This window comes from Cydia amplana, chromosome 23 (genome assembly GCF_948474715.1).
Source record: "Cydia amplana chromosome 23, ilCydAmpl1.1, whole genome shotgun sequence".
Classification (NCBI taxonomy): Eukaryota; Metazoa; Arthropoda; class Insecta; order Lepidoptera; family Tortricidae; genus Cydia; species Cydia amplana.
The window spans coordinates 7034422-7050523 of record NC_086091.1 but is presented as its reverse complement, the minus strand read 5'-3'; the positions used below and the strand labels follow the sequence as shown (position 1 = coordinate 7050523).

Genomic DNA, 16102 nt, shown 5'->3' with positions numbered 1-16102 from the left:
CGATTGATTTAGAAATCAAACTATTGTGTTATAAAAAAAAGAGAATGCGGAGCGGACTCTACCGTGATCGGGTGGTCTAACCTCTAGTTAGACATTGGGTTTAGCCGCGAAAGCTGAAGACGGCGATCAAATCTGGCCTCGGCCACTGGAGGGCTTCGTCACTTTTTCTTTAGTGTATAGTTTGTAGCTTTCTAATAGACCCCGAAGGCTAATCCTATTGTCTATTGTTCAGTAAAACCGCACGTGCTACTTACCTGCAAAAAAAGGGTCCTAATTATTCTATTTGGCACCTGAGCGCGGGCTAGTCCAACGCTCAAAAAACCAGTGTAGGTGCGCTCTCCGATAACGCGCCTTTGTTACGCATCTCGATGACACATTTTAGACTGGTTCTGTAGCGTTCGACTCGCCGGCACTCAGTAACCGAAGTACCGATTTTTTATGCAGGTGGTTGTGGCACGTGGCACGAGCGGTTTTTCTTAACAATAGACAATAGGATTAGCCTTCGGGCTCTATTAGAAAGCTACAAACTATATGCAATCTATTTTGGTTAATAATTGACATGCCATTATTTTATACAGAGGACAGATGGGGCGGCGGCGGTGGCGGCGGCGGCAATAGCCGCTGGGGCCCGAGCAGCCGCGGGGGCGGCGGCGGCGGCGGCGGGGGCCGCTGGGGCGGACCGAGGGACCGACCCGGCCCGCCGCAGGGACGCTTCGATCGCCCCTGGGGAGGACGGTAAGACATATTCCATGCTGCTCAGTCGTTCATGCTTGTGATGGTTGTATGATGAAACGGCCCTCGCAATCCGCCTCCACTTGCCATGGTCTTTATCGTTACGAGAAATTGGACTATGGTGGTTTAGGTCGCAGCTTTTATCAGATCGATCCGACGCGGTCACCGACCGAGGCCTGAATTCGTTCCTGGACGAGGAGTCGTTTCAGGGAGTTTTCAGCTTCCGTGTAACGTGCCGTGCCCCAAGTAAATATGTTTAACCCTTAAATGCATAGTGATGCATTTATACACACAACATAAACACCAAATGTTATGCATTATTAAACAAATTCTATTTGTTCTTGTATATTATTTCAATAGTAAAACTAATAAATTTTCCGAATTATTACATAAATTTACGCAGTATTTTAATTTATAAAAGTTACATTTGTTTATAGACGAAATGTCGGAAAACTTGGAAAAACCTGGAAGTTGATGATTTTTAGTATGTGATTTTGGGCAGATTTTTCGGGGTTTGTAATTATTTTATATTTACAAATTTTATCATAGGAACATCACAAATAGTGTACCTTTCTGTTGGCAGTTAAGATTTTTCCTATACCCCTTACTAATAGCTATATATTTCCAAAAATATGATTTAGACTATGCAACTTTTAACACTGATTTCCCAGTGAAAATCGATGATATATTTGTTTTTTACTATTTTTCCTAGAAACGGCAAACAATTATGGGATATATATATTAATTTCGGGCAAAACGAAAAAATCATGTATTTAAGGGTTAATTTAACTTTAAATTGTCCAACCTCATTTAACTCGAATGTATTTTACTATAGAGACACGCCCCACGCGTGTGAACAGCATAAAAATAAGGTGTCTCGATATACAAACCCGTGTGAATTTTGGGATGAGACAGAGAAATACGTAAACAATGCCTGGACATGGCGTTGAGCAACATATTAACAATTGAATTAATTTGCAGCGACAACGGTGGCCCACCGTTCAACCGCGACCGCGACGGTTTCCGCGGCGGGCGCGGAGGCTCCGGCGGCCCGGGAGGGCCCGGGGGCCCGCCCGGCATGCGCGGCGACCGCGGGCCGCGGCAGGACCAGCGCTTCGGCGGCCGGCCCGACAACCGCGGCGGCCGGCCCATGGACAACAAGCGCCCGGGCGAACCGCCCGGACCTCTGTCACAAGGTATGGACAAAACACACGTGACCCGTCTAGTTATAGCGGCAACGATAAGCAGTCGAGTCGTAATATAATTACCATCAATTTGAGACAGCGTCGAAAAGTGTAAGTATCTGTTTCCAACACTGGATTTCTGCGACGCTCGTTTTGCAGCGTATGATCCGTCCTCTTTAGGTATATTGGATTTTCGTGAAGCAGCATACGTTACTTTTTGATATCGCGTATCGTTCAATTATGAGGGAGCGTTCAAGTATTACGTAACGCAATTTTTGGACATTTTTGACCCCCCCCCTGCTCCCCATGTAACGCGCCGTAACGTTTTTCTGTACTCCCCTCCCCCCTCCTAGTAAAACGTTACGTAACCACCAAGTGACTATTTTTTTACCTAAAGGCCACAATTATGTGGCGTAAAGTGGCGAAAAGTTCTGAAGGGTTCAAAAACAATGTTACGTAACGCGTAGTTCAAACACGGAGTTAACGGAGTGTCTCTTTCGACTCAATGCATATTCTACATAAACGGCTAACGCGCGATCTACCAAGATGTGGATTGATGGTTTTTGAAAGTACAAGCACAGAATAAGTAATAATACTACTATACAGAAAGGAGACCTTCTACAAAATCGAAGTTTGACAGCGATTCAAGGTCCAATCAGAATATCCCTTTCTAAGGTACGGCACTATCCCTTACAGCTATTCAGGGTTGTCAAAATTCAGGTCATTATCTTATCTGCGGTCGCGCACCCAAATGGACTTCAAGTCGCGTCAACCCTAATAATCGTTCGGAGCAACGCTGAGCCGAACGGAGCCGAGTTTGCCCGAAGTCGGGAGGGTCTCCCCACCGGTACAGTCGCCATTATATATATCGGAGCGGCTAAGGCGCTCACAAGTATCCGAACCCGCCTCTACTGTCAGGGCGTCAGAGGGCGTGTTCAGATATTGTGAACAGCTCGGTCGCTCGAATATATCTGATGGCGACCGTACAAGCCGCAGAGAGAGGTGACCCTCTCCGCATAGAAATTAGTTTGCAGGGGGGGTCACCTCTCTCTGCGGCCGACTGTATATACGTTACATACTCGTTGTATTAAATGTCATCATAATATAATGTTGTCGTGTGCAGGTGGCGGCGGTGGCGGCGGCGGCGGCGGCGCGGGGTCGTGGCAGCGGGGCGGGGGCGCGGGCGCGGGGGGCCGCGGGGGCGCGGGGCGCGGGGGGCAGCTGCAGCGCGCGGGGCCGCAGGGCAAGGTACATATACTTGGTCAACCAGATCTTGACAGTAGAAAAAGGCGGCAAATTTGAAAAATGTAGGCGGGAAGGAATATCGTCCCATAGAAAATTTGAATTTCGCGCCTTTTTTTACTGACAAGATTTGGTTGACCAGCTATACTGATTTTTATTTTTTCTATTGCAAAAACCGACATTCCCAATGCTTTTTTTTTAATAAAGCGAAGATCCTCGATATAACCCCAGTGCGACGCAAAGGTTTAACTGACAAGTGTTGGAGTGACCTAGCCAGAGAGCAACTCGATTTACGATTTTCATCATAAACAACGACTCGGGGCTGACGCTCGGTTAAGTGAGATGTAGAAATTGCGTAATAGTATTGTATACAATAGTGATATAATCAAGCTTTTCAATCTCGTACCTTACTTAGGTAACTCAGCAAGCTTCGTTGCCTAAACACGGTACTCGACTGAAAACCTCCATTATATCACGATTGTATAAAATACTATTATTTAACCCTTTGACCGCCGTTGGCATGTATACAAGACAACGATAGAACGATACACTGGCGCCGCTGTCTTGTATACAAGACAAAAATTCAACCGCACGGTAAATGTGGAAAAAATATCAATTATAATTTTTTTTACATACATGTTAATGTTTTAGGTCCTTGTTTAAAAAAAAATTGCATTTATTGCAGCTATAGAAATCCATTCTTTTATAATAAGGCTCTCAAAAAAATTGCTCCAGATTTCAACGTTTTTCTTGTTCCTCGTCGCCGTTGTCCTGTATACAAGACAGCTAGGGATGGGAATGTTAACTCGATATGAGAATATTCAAAATAAATATCAAATCGCAAATCTGGTTTTATTTAAGCATTTGAACACTTGTTAAATGCCAATTGGTGGTAACTAGTAACTAGAATACGTAAAACGAGACGAGAGAGATAGGCATTAACTATAGCTGAAGTTCAGGGAGCTTCTTCAGCTGTTGATAGTAGAGTCAGACAAGTAAATCTGTCCTTGTGGTTTATTTGCAGAACAAAAGATTCATTTTAAGATAGTGTAGTGGGGAGTGATACCCTGCAGTGACCGCTTCGCACAAGAATGGTACAGGCGGACGCTAGGACTATATAGTCAGTGTCGCCTAACTATGAGAATGTTATATATTTGAAATTGACGAAAAATTGTCATGGTAGGGAGGATGTAATACGGGAACTGAGAAGCTCATCTAAGGAACATTTCGAATGTGAAACATGCATTCCCGAACATTTCCGATCTCCATCCTTTTCCAATATTATTGTTCTTCACTCATTGACAATTTAATTAACCCACGTGCAATTTTCCCCAATGCAGTTCCGGTACTTACATTTATATTATCGACACACGATGCGCGGCTCTAACGTTACGCTTATAAAGTTTACGTACCGACAAGCGCTTACGCCGTTGACCTAGAGACTATTATTACTTAATCCGCGCGGAAACAGTCCTTGTCGGTCTGCACTGCGGACAGTCCATGCGCGCCGTTGTCTTGTATAAACGACTTCTTGTACAGCCTAGTGCGGTGATATTACGTCATGAATCGATATTGTTTAGTGGTTGTTTTTAATGATAAATACCTTTATTTTTAACATTGTCGTGTGTAAAAAATATGTTAATTTTTGGCATTTTCGAAATAAATTAAAGTTGGATAAGGACAAAGCCAAATTGAGAAGATTTTTACCATAAATTGTAAATATCGATATCACTATTTGCAATCCCTAAACTTTTTATTAGTTGTTTACTTAAAATTTGCTCTGGCGTGTGAGTGAGCGTCTTTGCGGACTAGGTCCGGCGGCCAAAAGGTTAAATGGAGACTATGTTTATATGGAAAAATGGTTGTCCACTATCCTCTTATGACTTAAATAGATAATACCCAAGTCTAATATTTAAACGACACGATCTAATTCATTTGTTCAGGATAGCCAGCAAGGCCAGCAGGCAGGCAACCAACAACAGGGATGGAACCAGTGGGCCAACCAGCAGGGTTGGGGCAACTGGGGTAACTGGAACCAACAGAACCAAGGTATAATCCACTCATTTAATGTACTTAGATAATAATATGATACTTTATCGACCGATGGTTTGCTTGATAATTAGTAAAAATAATTGGAGTGAGTGTGTCTGATGTGATATTTTATATAAGCTCCACTCATTATCAATCACATAGTCTCTTACTACATAGTATAAAGTACATAGTTCAACATGTGTACGTTATTATTTAGGTATTTCAAAAGAACGGTCTAAATCATTCACACCTTGAAATTACACATTCTGAATTAGGATCTGCTTACTTTAAAATTCCTTTGAACTACTACTACTGAAACTCTACCAGGCGTGGCTCACTCCTTGATTTCGTCACGTCGCTACAAGTACCTACAATTACATGCGGCCCGCACAAATTTTGGTGTCTAGCCATAGTGGTTGCCGCGCACCACTACGGAACGGATGCCTGTTTGCGCTTGCGCCACCTAGCGGTCACATCCTTCGTAATAGACGCATTTTGTTAGAGAGTGAATCTTCTGTACCTAGTACTATTATTTATTCTGTAAATGTACATTAAAATGTCCAGTACATTTATCATTTAAAACACATAAGAAGATCATCAAGCATCATGATTTTCTAAAGCAACAGATATGGTTAAAATAAGCTTGTGGCTTGCCCATAAAAGAATGGGTCTATAGTATAAATCTGGGGCAACTTATTAACCCGAAGGCCTCGGCCTGTATTCTGCTCGCCCGCTCTCTTACCGCAGGCCGGATGCGGCCCGCGGGCCGCAGTTTAGACCTCTGTCGGCACATGATACGCGACAGTATCTCGTGGCGAGATCCTCAAAATATATATATGTCACCGTACAATTGTAAACACTCGTCATATTATAATCACGCTAGTTACATCATAAACTGACGGTAGGGAGATTATAATCTAACCTAACCTACGTTAGATTATAAACTAACGGGTTCACAATCTTACGATGTCATATACATATAAATAAATAACAAGAATTGCTCGTTTAAAGGTATAAGATAGAAAAAGACGGGTAGTCTTATGTCGCCGCTAGAAACTGTCGCGCCAATCATGTGCTAGGCCTCCTGGTCATAGAGAAATATAGTAAGACAAGATTGTTCACTCCATACATCAGTTCAGACTATTAATTTCAGTGTCTATATCTAGCATCGAGTAGCGGAACTATCAGTACTTGACAATAGATGTAGCAGTACTGATAGTTCCGCTACTCGATGCTAGATGCTAATAGTCTTTTTGGTACTAAAACCGATGTATGGAGTGAGCACTCTATGTACTATTTTCTTTATGTCCTGGTGTACATCGTACTAAAAAGCGGCCAAGTGCGAGTCGGACTCTCCCATGAAGGGTTCCGTATTTAGGCGATTTATGACGTATTAAAAAAAACTACTTACTAGATCTCGTTCAAACCAATTTTCGGTGGAAGTTTACATGGTAATGTACATCATATATTTTTTTTAGTTTTATCATTCTCTTATTTTAGAAGTTACAGGGGGGGGGGACACACATTTTACCACTTTGGAAGTGTCTCTCGCGCAAACTATTCAGTTTAGAAAAAAATGATATTAGAAACTTCAATATCATTTTTGAAGACCTATCCATAGATATCCCACACGTATGGGTTTGACGAAAAAAATTTTTTGAGTTTCAGTTCGAAGTATGGGGAACCCCAAAAATTTATTGTTTTTTTTTCTATTTTTGTGTGAAAATCTTAATGCGGTTCATAGAATACATCTACTTACCAAGTTTCAACAGTATAGTTCTTATAGTTTCGGAGAAAAGTGGCTGTGACATACGGACGGACAGACAGACGGACAGACGTGACGAATCTATAAGGGTTCCGTTTTTTGCCATTTGGCTACGGAACCCTAATAAAACGTGATAATTTCCAGCGGCATGGGGCAACTGGCAACAGAACTGGAACAACTGGAGCCAGCAACAAGGCCAGCAGGCGGGCGCCGGCGCGGCCAAGGCGCAGGCGGCGGGCGCGGCCGGCCAGCAGGCCACGCAGCAGCAGTGGCAGCAGTGGTACCAGTGGCAGCAGTGGCAGCAGCAGCAGGGCTGGCCTGGGGTAACTATATCTTCTCAGTCGGGTTATTCCCACTAGTTACCACCAAGTTGTTAGCAGCAGCAGCAGTGGCAGCAGTGGTACCAGTGGCAGCAGTGGCAGCAGCAGCAGGGCTGGCCTGGGGTGACTATATCTTCTTCTCAGTCGGGTTATTCCCACTAGTTACCACCAAGTTGTTAGCAGCAGCAGCAGTGGCAGCAGTGGTACCAGTGGCAGCAGCAGCAGGGCTGGCCTGGGGTGACTATATCTTCTTCTCAGTCGGGTTATTCCCACTAGTTACCACCAAGTTGTTAGCAGCAGCAGCAGTGGCAGCAGTGGTACCAGTGGCAGCAGTGGCAGCAGCAGCAGGGCTGGCCTGGGGTGACTATATCTTCTTCTCAGTCGGGTTATTCCCACTAGTTACCACCAAGTTGTTACCACTGGTAACTACTGGGAATTTTTTTCCCACCTTTTACCACTGGTAACTACTGGGAAAAATTATTCCCAGTAGTTACCACCAACTAACTACTGGGAATTTTTATTCCCAGTAGTTACCACCAAAATTTTGTTAGAGTTAAATACTAATAAAAACAGTATAAAATAGTATAGTATAAATATACAGTGATTTTGAATTACCGAATAAAATCACTTAAAAATAATCTAAATGGATTATTAAATTTATCCTAGCATATATTATAGTTTTTGTACTAGTATCGGTTAAACTGTTTCAATATTTTTTCGTCCCTTTTAAGGCAGTTTACTAAAACACTAATCGACTTAATAATGATTTATACTGTTTTTATTAGTATTTAACTCTAACAAAATTTTGGTGGTAACTACTGGGAATAAAAATTTCCAGTAGTTACCACTGGTAAGAACTTGGTGGTAACTAGTGGGAATAACCCTTCTCAGTCGGATACTCTTGTCAGAGCAGTCGTGGTCATTGGGGTCGTTGTACGGCTTTTTTCGTTATTTCCCGCCATGCTTCTCTATTTTCTGCATTCCGCACGCACAGATTTAAAGGTGATCCGGTGAGATTTTGAACTTGGTCGGTCCATCGCATTAACTATATACCACCACTTTTGTTTCATGACTAACTATCACGGTCACCGAAGACAATATTACTATTAGAATACATTTCAAACTGTAAATAAACAAGCAAACCGTTTAATAACTGAACACTACAATAATATATTAACTCACATTTATAAACGGGTCTATCGCGAATTAATTTTTTTATTACCTTTATTTACCGACGTTTCGACACAGGTTTCACTGGTCGTGGTCGCGGCTAATAAATAAATTCGCGATAGACCCGTCTATAAATGTGAGTTAACATGTGTTCAAAACGCGAAAGTTCTAAATATTATACTACAATAATATGTCTACACACACGTACAACTGCTAAAATCATAACCTGAAATAGCAGGCAGTTTTCCCCATGCCTTGGAATTTCGAAGTTTTCATACTAAGAAAATTTACTTTATGATACCGATTTATGGTTCAAAATTTCACGTATTTTTTCTGTTTGGGGTATCTGGAAACATTGAAGCTGAATATGAGCCGAGCCGCAGGCCCTTATGGTTGAAAGAAGAAAAACATATATTCCATAAAACACACATACACAGGACAAGACAATAAGATAAACAAAAAATAATTAAAAACAGCAAAATTAAGATAAAATTATGTACACAATCAGTGGCGGCGCGTCCATAAAAGCCGATTCTCACCGGCTTGCCTGTTTTTAGGGTTCCGTACCCAAAGGGTAAAAACGGGACCCTATTACTAAGACTCCGCTGTCCGTCCGTCCGTCCGTCTGGCACCAGGCTGTATCTCACGAACCGTGATAGCTAGACAGTTGAAATTTTCACAGATGATGTATTTCTGTTGCCGCTGTAACAACAAATACTAAAAACAGAATAAAATAAAGATTTAAGTGGGGCTCCCATACAACAAACGTGATTTTTGACCGAAGTTAGCAACGTCGGGCGGGGTCAGTACTTGGATGGGTGACCGTTTTTTTTGCTTGTTTTGCTCTATTTTTTGGTGATGGTGCGGAACCCTCCGTGCGCGAGTCCGACTCGCACTTGGCCGGTTTTTAAACGTTTGAGCAGAGGAAATATGTAAGTCAAATTACGGCCTGCCTATGGTTTGATGCGCCGCTACTGGTACACATAAAAAAAGAAATTACACACTTGTTGTTGGTTGTTGTTATCTACTTGTGTGTACCTCCGTGACTGACGTGACGGTTTGTTCGCAGTACCAGCAAGGGCAGCAGCAGGCGGGACAAACTGGCCAGGACCAGCAGGCGCAATGGGCGCAGTACTATCAGGTACACACACTATCGACCGGTCTGGCCTAGCGGGTAGTGACCCTGCCTGTGAAGCCGATGCTCCTGGGTTCGAATCCCGGTAAGGGCATTTAGTTGTGTGAAGAACACAAATATTTGTTCCTGAGTCATGGGTGTTTTATATGTATATAATTATGTATTTATCTATATAAGTATGTATATCGTCGCCTAGCACCCATAGTACAAGCTTTGCTTAGTTTGGGGCTATGTTGATCTGTGTAAGATGTCCCCTAATATTTATTTATTTATTCTTTACACAAGTATGTAAGTGCGAAAGTGACTGACGAGTGATAAAAATGGGACCATGCTGCCGCGCCCGCAGGTTGTATAATTCCATATTCCTATAATCCTATATCTGTTCCAGAATTACGGTGCTAACGCGGCAGGCAACGCGATCACGGACAAGAAGTGACGCGCCGAGCGGCGCTAGTGTCGCCCGCCGGAGCCCTATACTTCTCCCGAGACTCACACACCTAACGCCAATATGGACACGATTATACGAACATCTACCCTTGATACATAATAGTATATTCCATTAGCACATTAGAAAAATGTAAACAAACCTTTAAGTAACTCAGTCATTCCGCCAATGAGATAGTTTTTTGTATCTGTAGAATTATATCATTGGCTGAGCTACATTCTTTTAAGGTTCTATTGGAATAGAGTAGGGGACCGACACGTCCACGATGCCTAGAGTCTGTCTAAGGTAACTCTGCATTTACTGTAGCGGAATAGGGTGAAAGTGCCGTATAAACATTATTTTCATAGATGTGACGTTTGTTCTTACTTCTACATTGTCATTGCCGAGTGTGTGCAGAGTAAGCTTGGTCCGACTAGTAAGTTCTGATTTTTGTCTATGGTTTGTTTTTTGCTACAATCTTTGACAGATGAGTATTGTCACTTTCAGTAGAATAAAAAACTACTCTTCCCACTTTGGGTTTATAACTGTTATAATACTAGCATAAGAAAAATACAGTAATTCTCTCTGCCTATGCTCTACTGGCAAACGACTCCTACCAAACAAAATCTTTCAATGACCATAGACATGAAGATTTCAATTTAAGATCCGTGTGTGTCAGCCCTTATGTAGTACGAGTATACAACATTCTCATGTATAGTCTGGCAAGTTAACTTTGTCAGTAGAAAAAGGCGCAAAATTCAAAGTTATATATTTACTTTTATATCATCAATTCGCGGCTACATTTTTTTAAATTTCTATTGACAAAATTGGTTTGCTAGAATACATACATCTTATAACAGAACTTCTTCAACTTCTAATAAAATCCATTTGAGATTAGAAGTTGTTCGCCAAATGGTTAAATTAAAATATATAACATTAAAAAAATGAGCTTGTAATAGCCACAAAACTTATGTGGTAAATCAAAATCGTGGTTTTCCAGCAGAGAAGGGTCCTTATCCTTCATGTTCAATAAGGACCTTTCTATCAGAATGTCGGTTGGACCTTATTGCGCTTGAAGCATAAGGAAAGGACCCTTCTGTGTTGGAAAGCCAATTAAAGTTTTTAAAGTGGCCTGAAAATTTTACAATGGCAATGGACTAAAAGAAAGTATCGTATCCCAAATAATCCATAAATGATTTTTAATCACATAATTTAAGATTACTTAGTTTATGTCAAAAATGTTTAGTTTTTAAAGCAATATGAGAGTTTTTCACTGTTTTATGTACACCAGGGATGACCAGGGCAGTGTGCCTGGCGGTTCATTGCACGATTTTATACCTACTGTACGTCTGTCAATAAAGTTTTAAAGCAAAATGTAGTAACTAAAGTCGCCGTCAATAGAACTTGCAAACTATGTAAACAAACAATGTAACTTTGTTTTGTCACTGTTTCTCCTTGAATTTTCACACTACCCCATCAAACACAATTCAAACTATACACATATACACTGTTGAAACGGTCCGTTCCGTAAAATACATAAATATATAACTGTATCTTGGATATTTAATTAAAAGTTTAAAATGGTTTCATAAGTTAGGTTATTAGGACCTGATGGAATGACGTTTTTGTTTCTTTTAAATTCTACAATTGTCTATGATGGGTAGTGTTGTGACAAAGTTTGTGATATAAACCCGCTACACACTACCCAACTTACGCTCTGTACCTACCGCCGCGGTTGTAAAATACATCAATTCATCATTCTTAAGTACCAATTTGTCTTCTGATCGTGATTAAACAAATTAAAAATAAGTAACTACTTGTTTTTTAATTTTGGTATTTTATTATTCGATATGGTTTGACATTAGTAAAGTAGTAAGTAAGAGTCTTGCCTATCACTAGTAAATTCATCATTCAGAGACAATTTCAATATGGCCGTTTGTTTACATAGTTTGCAAGTTCTATTGACGGCGACTTTATATATTCATAGTTTATGTGACTGCTACATAATGCCTAATTATGTACAGTTAATTATCTACACCTCCATTATAAGGTTTCCATGATGTGTTCAGGAACCGCATGTTACAACCGCCATTGCGGCATTTGATGACATTGTTTCCAATTGACATTTCATTTCGAATAACACGTCATCTCAACTGATACTAGAAATAAGGTAAAATCAAATTCCTTTCTTTTTCAGATATGTTCGAAATTTTAATAGCATTAAAACGATATAGACTTATTATTACGCAATAATAACATTTCACAGATATTAAAATTGTTGTAACAAAACATTTTATCTTCATGCTGGCTGTAATTTGCGGTTTTTGAACGCATCACAGAGGGTTTATGATATGGGTAGATAAAGAATTTTCATTGATATTAATTTCTTATAAAGTTACTGGTTTTTGTAAATGTATGGCAGAGTGAAGTAATAAAAACAGTATACTAGATGTAATATCAAACACAGTTACTGATATTTTCCTTAGGGTATTTTTAGTCAAACAACGATTAGGTATGTTCGTTGGTATATAGAACAAGTTAGAAAAAGTTTTGCATTAAATATCAACAAGATATGTAAAAAATATGGGAATGAGGCATGGGTAAAACAAAAATAGTCGGGTGTTTAACGCACTATACACTTATGACGTCCCGAATACTATATTTGATAGGATAAAACTTCATTATATGTTAGTTTAGATAGGAACTTAAAACCAATTCATTGTTCTTGAAAACAATAGAAATTGTATTTTTATAGACAATCGTATTCAATACGGAAGTAATGTCATGTATTATTTAGATCTTACAGTGAAAGCACTTTTGGGTGAAATTTAGAAATGGAACACGTGTTTTTGTTATAGTCGCCAAAGGAAGAATAAAATAATTTGTTATCAAACGAATTTAACATTTGAGCAAACTTGCAATTTGCTGAATTATGTATTTTTATAAGATAGCCGGGTCCACACAGCGAGATGCGCGTGGCAATTTACACGCGCACAAAACGGCCAGTGTAGACGTGCCTCGTCCGAGGCAATGCGGCCGAGGCACGTCCACACTGGCCGTTTTGTGCGCGAGGAAATTGCCTCGCGCGTATTCTCGTTCTGTGTGGACCCGGATAATGACACAAACATTTTAAGCGCTATGCATTTGAAATATTATGGCGCATAAGTTCTACCGTATGTCGCACCGTTTGACCATAAGTTTATATTTACTCATAAATTTGCAATGTATAATTAAGTAAGGCAATTTGACTAGTTGCGATAAGTAACATGGTATGAATGTGTGCGTGATTGTATGTGTGTACGTTAGCAAGCTTTGAGTTTTAGTGTACAAACGTTTTAGTCTTAAGTGCTGTGGGTTTAGTTGGATGTCATCATACTGATGTAAATGATTTTAACAATAAATATTTGAATAAGGGTTTCAATTGTTGTTATTTTTAGCCGATTGTATGGACGGAAGCAGAAGTAGCTATTTACTACCCGTAGTACTATTTACTTCAATGTAATATATACCGTTTTCAATTGGAATAGAGTTGAATCTCTTTTGTTTCGTTCGGTTTTAAAACCAAAGAAATTCTACCATATTACCCTCACTATAATTAGTTTTTTTTGCATTAGAAAAAAGTTAAACAATCTTGACGTGTCTTTTTATAGAAAAACACTTGAAAAATAGTATAGTATACGATTATTTGTATTGTATTGTATTGTAGTACGGGCGATTTTCCGCAACTCGACGTCCTGCGCCTATTTTGCGTGATAGGGGCTAGTCCTGCCAGCCCAGCTCCTCGAGGAATCCTATCAAACCTTTGATGTTGAGTAGGACCTCGGGGAGATCTCTCGGGGATCCGAGATGTTTTGCCCTGTATGGGGCCACTCCGCTGCATTCCAGCACCACGTGAGAGGCTGTTTCTTCCTTCTCCATGCATCCACGGCATAGGGGACTGTCTGTGACACCTGTTATAAAAAGATGTTTGTTAAAAAGTCCATGACCTGTTATGACACTGGTTACCATACTCAGACGGACTTTTCCTAGTTGAAGGAGTGCCCTTGTGAGCTTACCGTTGATGCTAGGCATGGCTTGTTTGGCCTGTCTGCATCCAGTCTGGTTTAGCCAGTGTTCTGTGTGTAGTTTCCCTGTGCGTGCCAGCAGCATTGAGCGTACCTTGCTAAACGGTATCGGGAGAGTCGGTTCCGGGCCAATCGCCCCCGCACCCGATCCTTGTCTGGCAAGCTCGTCCGCAGCATCGTTACCTCGGGATCCACTGTGTCCCTTGATCCATTGTAAGGTGATCTTGTTGTTCTGACATACCTCCATTAGTCGTTCGTGGCATTCGTGTATGAGTTTGGATGTAACTATATGGCTTTTTAGGGCCATTAAGACTGCTCTACTGTCGGAGAGTATGCGGATGGAGGATCCTACTGCCTTCCTTGCAGTGATGGCAGCCGCCGCGTTTATGATACCCATGCACTCAGCTTGGAATACCGAGCTATGGGATCCTAGCGGAGTGGTGATTGACATGTTCAGGTCTTCTGAAAAGGTTCCAGAGCCCGATCCGCTGTCTGTTTTGGACCCATCAGTGAAGATTCTCAGCTCCCGGGGATTGAGTCCTTCGTAGTTGTCGTCCTCATATAATTGTATTTTGTACCTTTTGTCGAAGATGGCTTGTTTGTGAATTCGATCCGTGCCTGCCGTGAGCACTGGAAATTCGTTGTATACCTTTTCCAGGCATGTTGTGTGAAGAGCTCCTGTGATGTTAGACCATATATTGAGGGTTCGCAACCTTACCGCTGAGAGACTGGCCTCTTGTTGTATGTGTAGGTGCAGCGGTGGAAGGTTTAGCATGACCTCCATGGCTGCAGTCGGAGTGGACCTCGTGCAGCCAGTGGTGGCCGCGCATGCGAGCCTCTGGAGTCTTTGTAGCTTGTCACGTACGTTGCCTAGGTTTGTTCTTGGCCACCAAACCAAAGCACCGTAGCAGAGTAGGGGGCGGATTATAGTCTTATAGAGCCAAAGGGTAATTTTCGGGTTGAGTCCCCACCTCTTACTAATCATCCTTCTGCACTGCCAAAAGACTACTCCCGCCTTGTCTATGCGTCTGTTACGATTATTTACATTATTTTGTCGTAAAGTACTAATATTGGTGAAATCATACATTATTATTACTGAATCGCGATTAGAAAGGGATTGAGATAGCTGTCAATCCATATTGATTTTGACGTAAGTGTATGGAAATCTGTTATTTCTAATCCCTTTCTGATCGCGGCATGATAATAGAGAACTTCAAGGCTTTTTAGCAAAGTTTGTGCTTCAGTATAAGCCGCCTTGTCCATGGGAAGACTAAACCTTTCATCAAAATCTAAGTTCAATAAAGATGGATACTGATATTTACTATTTAAAGTGCTAGCAGGCGTGTCTCACTCCGCGATTTCGTCGCTTTGCTACAGGTAGCTAAAAGTACATCCGTTCCGCCCCATTTTTGGGGAAAGCTATAAGCCGCGCGTGGCGCTGTCGCCACCTAGCGGCCATATCTGTGCTGATCGTAACAGACGCGTTTTGTTAGAGAGTGAGTCTTCTGTACTTAGTACTACTATTATTTATTCTGTGGTGCTAGTTAAAATACATGATTTAACTGTATTTATTACGACTTACGACGTTCTTTAAAACTCGTGCTATAAATGCGTTTATATAAAATATGTGTTTCATTAAAAATAATCCCGATTAATTTTGTTAAATAGGCACCCATACATTTAACAAAAACAACCATTTGGCATTCCTTTCTAGTCATTCGATTTCGAACCGTAATTCTTATATAGTAGAGATGCGTGTTTGTTTTAAGTATGATGGCAACTTGGCAAGTATGGTGCCGCTACGGACTACAGGGTCAAATACTTTTTACTCATCACCATCTCACACAATTCTGTAAGTGGGTATAAAAAAATGTCACAAATATGTTAACAATGTGTGTAAAGTAAATGAAAAATAAATATATTCTCAATGTTTATTGATAATGTTTTAATATTTTACAGTTTTAATCGTTATTTTATATTAACAAAATCAATTTAGGTTTAAATGTATATCTTATGAAATCTGTTTGATTTCGCA

The 16102-nt window shown here is 40.9% G+C and overlaps 2 protein-coding genes across 2 annotated transcripts in view; one reads left to right on the top strand and one right to left on the bottom strand.

Annotated features, from left to right (window-relative positions):
- The window catches only part of LOC134658651 (heterogeneous nuclear ribonucleoprotein U-like protein 2), a 35121-nt gene extending 25007 nt beyond the window's left edge, over positions 1-10114 (top strand). The window contains exons 22-28 of the mRNA XM_063514303.1: positions 579-735; positions 1714-1928; positions 3040-3164; positions 5102-5207; positions 7099-7277; positions 9514-9585; positions 9968-10114. Coding sequence (XP_063370373.1) covers positions 579-735; positions 1714-1928; positions 3040-3164; positions 5102-5207; positions 7099-7277; positions 9514-9585; positions 9968-10015 — 902 coding nt within the window. The 3' untranslated portion in view covers positions 10016-10114. The remainder of the gene's footprint in view (positions 1-578; positions 736-1713; positions 1929-3039; positions 3165-5101; positions 5208-7098; positions 7278-9513; positions 9586-9967) is intronic.
- A 2605-nt stretch (positions 10115-12719) lies between these two features.
- On the bottom strand, positions 12720-14851 carry LOC134658650 (uncharacterized). The gene is made up of 3 exons (XM_063514302.1): positions 14059-14851; positions 13804-13953; positions 12720-12727 (listed from the first exon to the last, which is right to left on the bottom strand). The coding sequence occupies exons 1-3, from the start codon at positions 14849-14851 to the stop codon at positions 12720-12722; spliced, it is 951 nt and encodes a 316-aa protein (XP_063370372.1).
- Positions 14852-16102: the final 1251 nt, after the last annotated feature.

Excerpts from the sequence above, each read along its gene's own strand:
- LOC134658650 (XM_063514302.1), bottom strand. The coding sequence starts at position 14,851 with ATGGAGGTCATGCTAAACCTTCCACCGCTGCACCTACACATACAACAA. Across the intron at positions 13,954-14,058 it reads AGCCATGCCTAGCATCAACG|GTGTCACAGACAGTCCCCTA; the intron begins GTAAGCTCACAA and ends TTTTTATAACAG.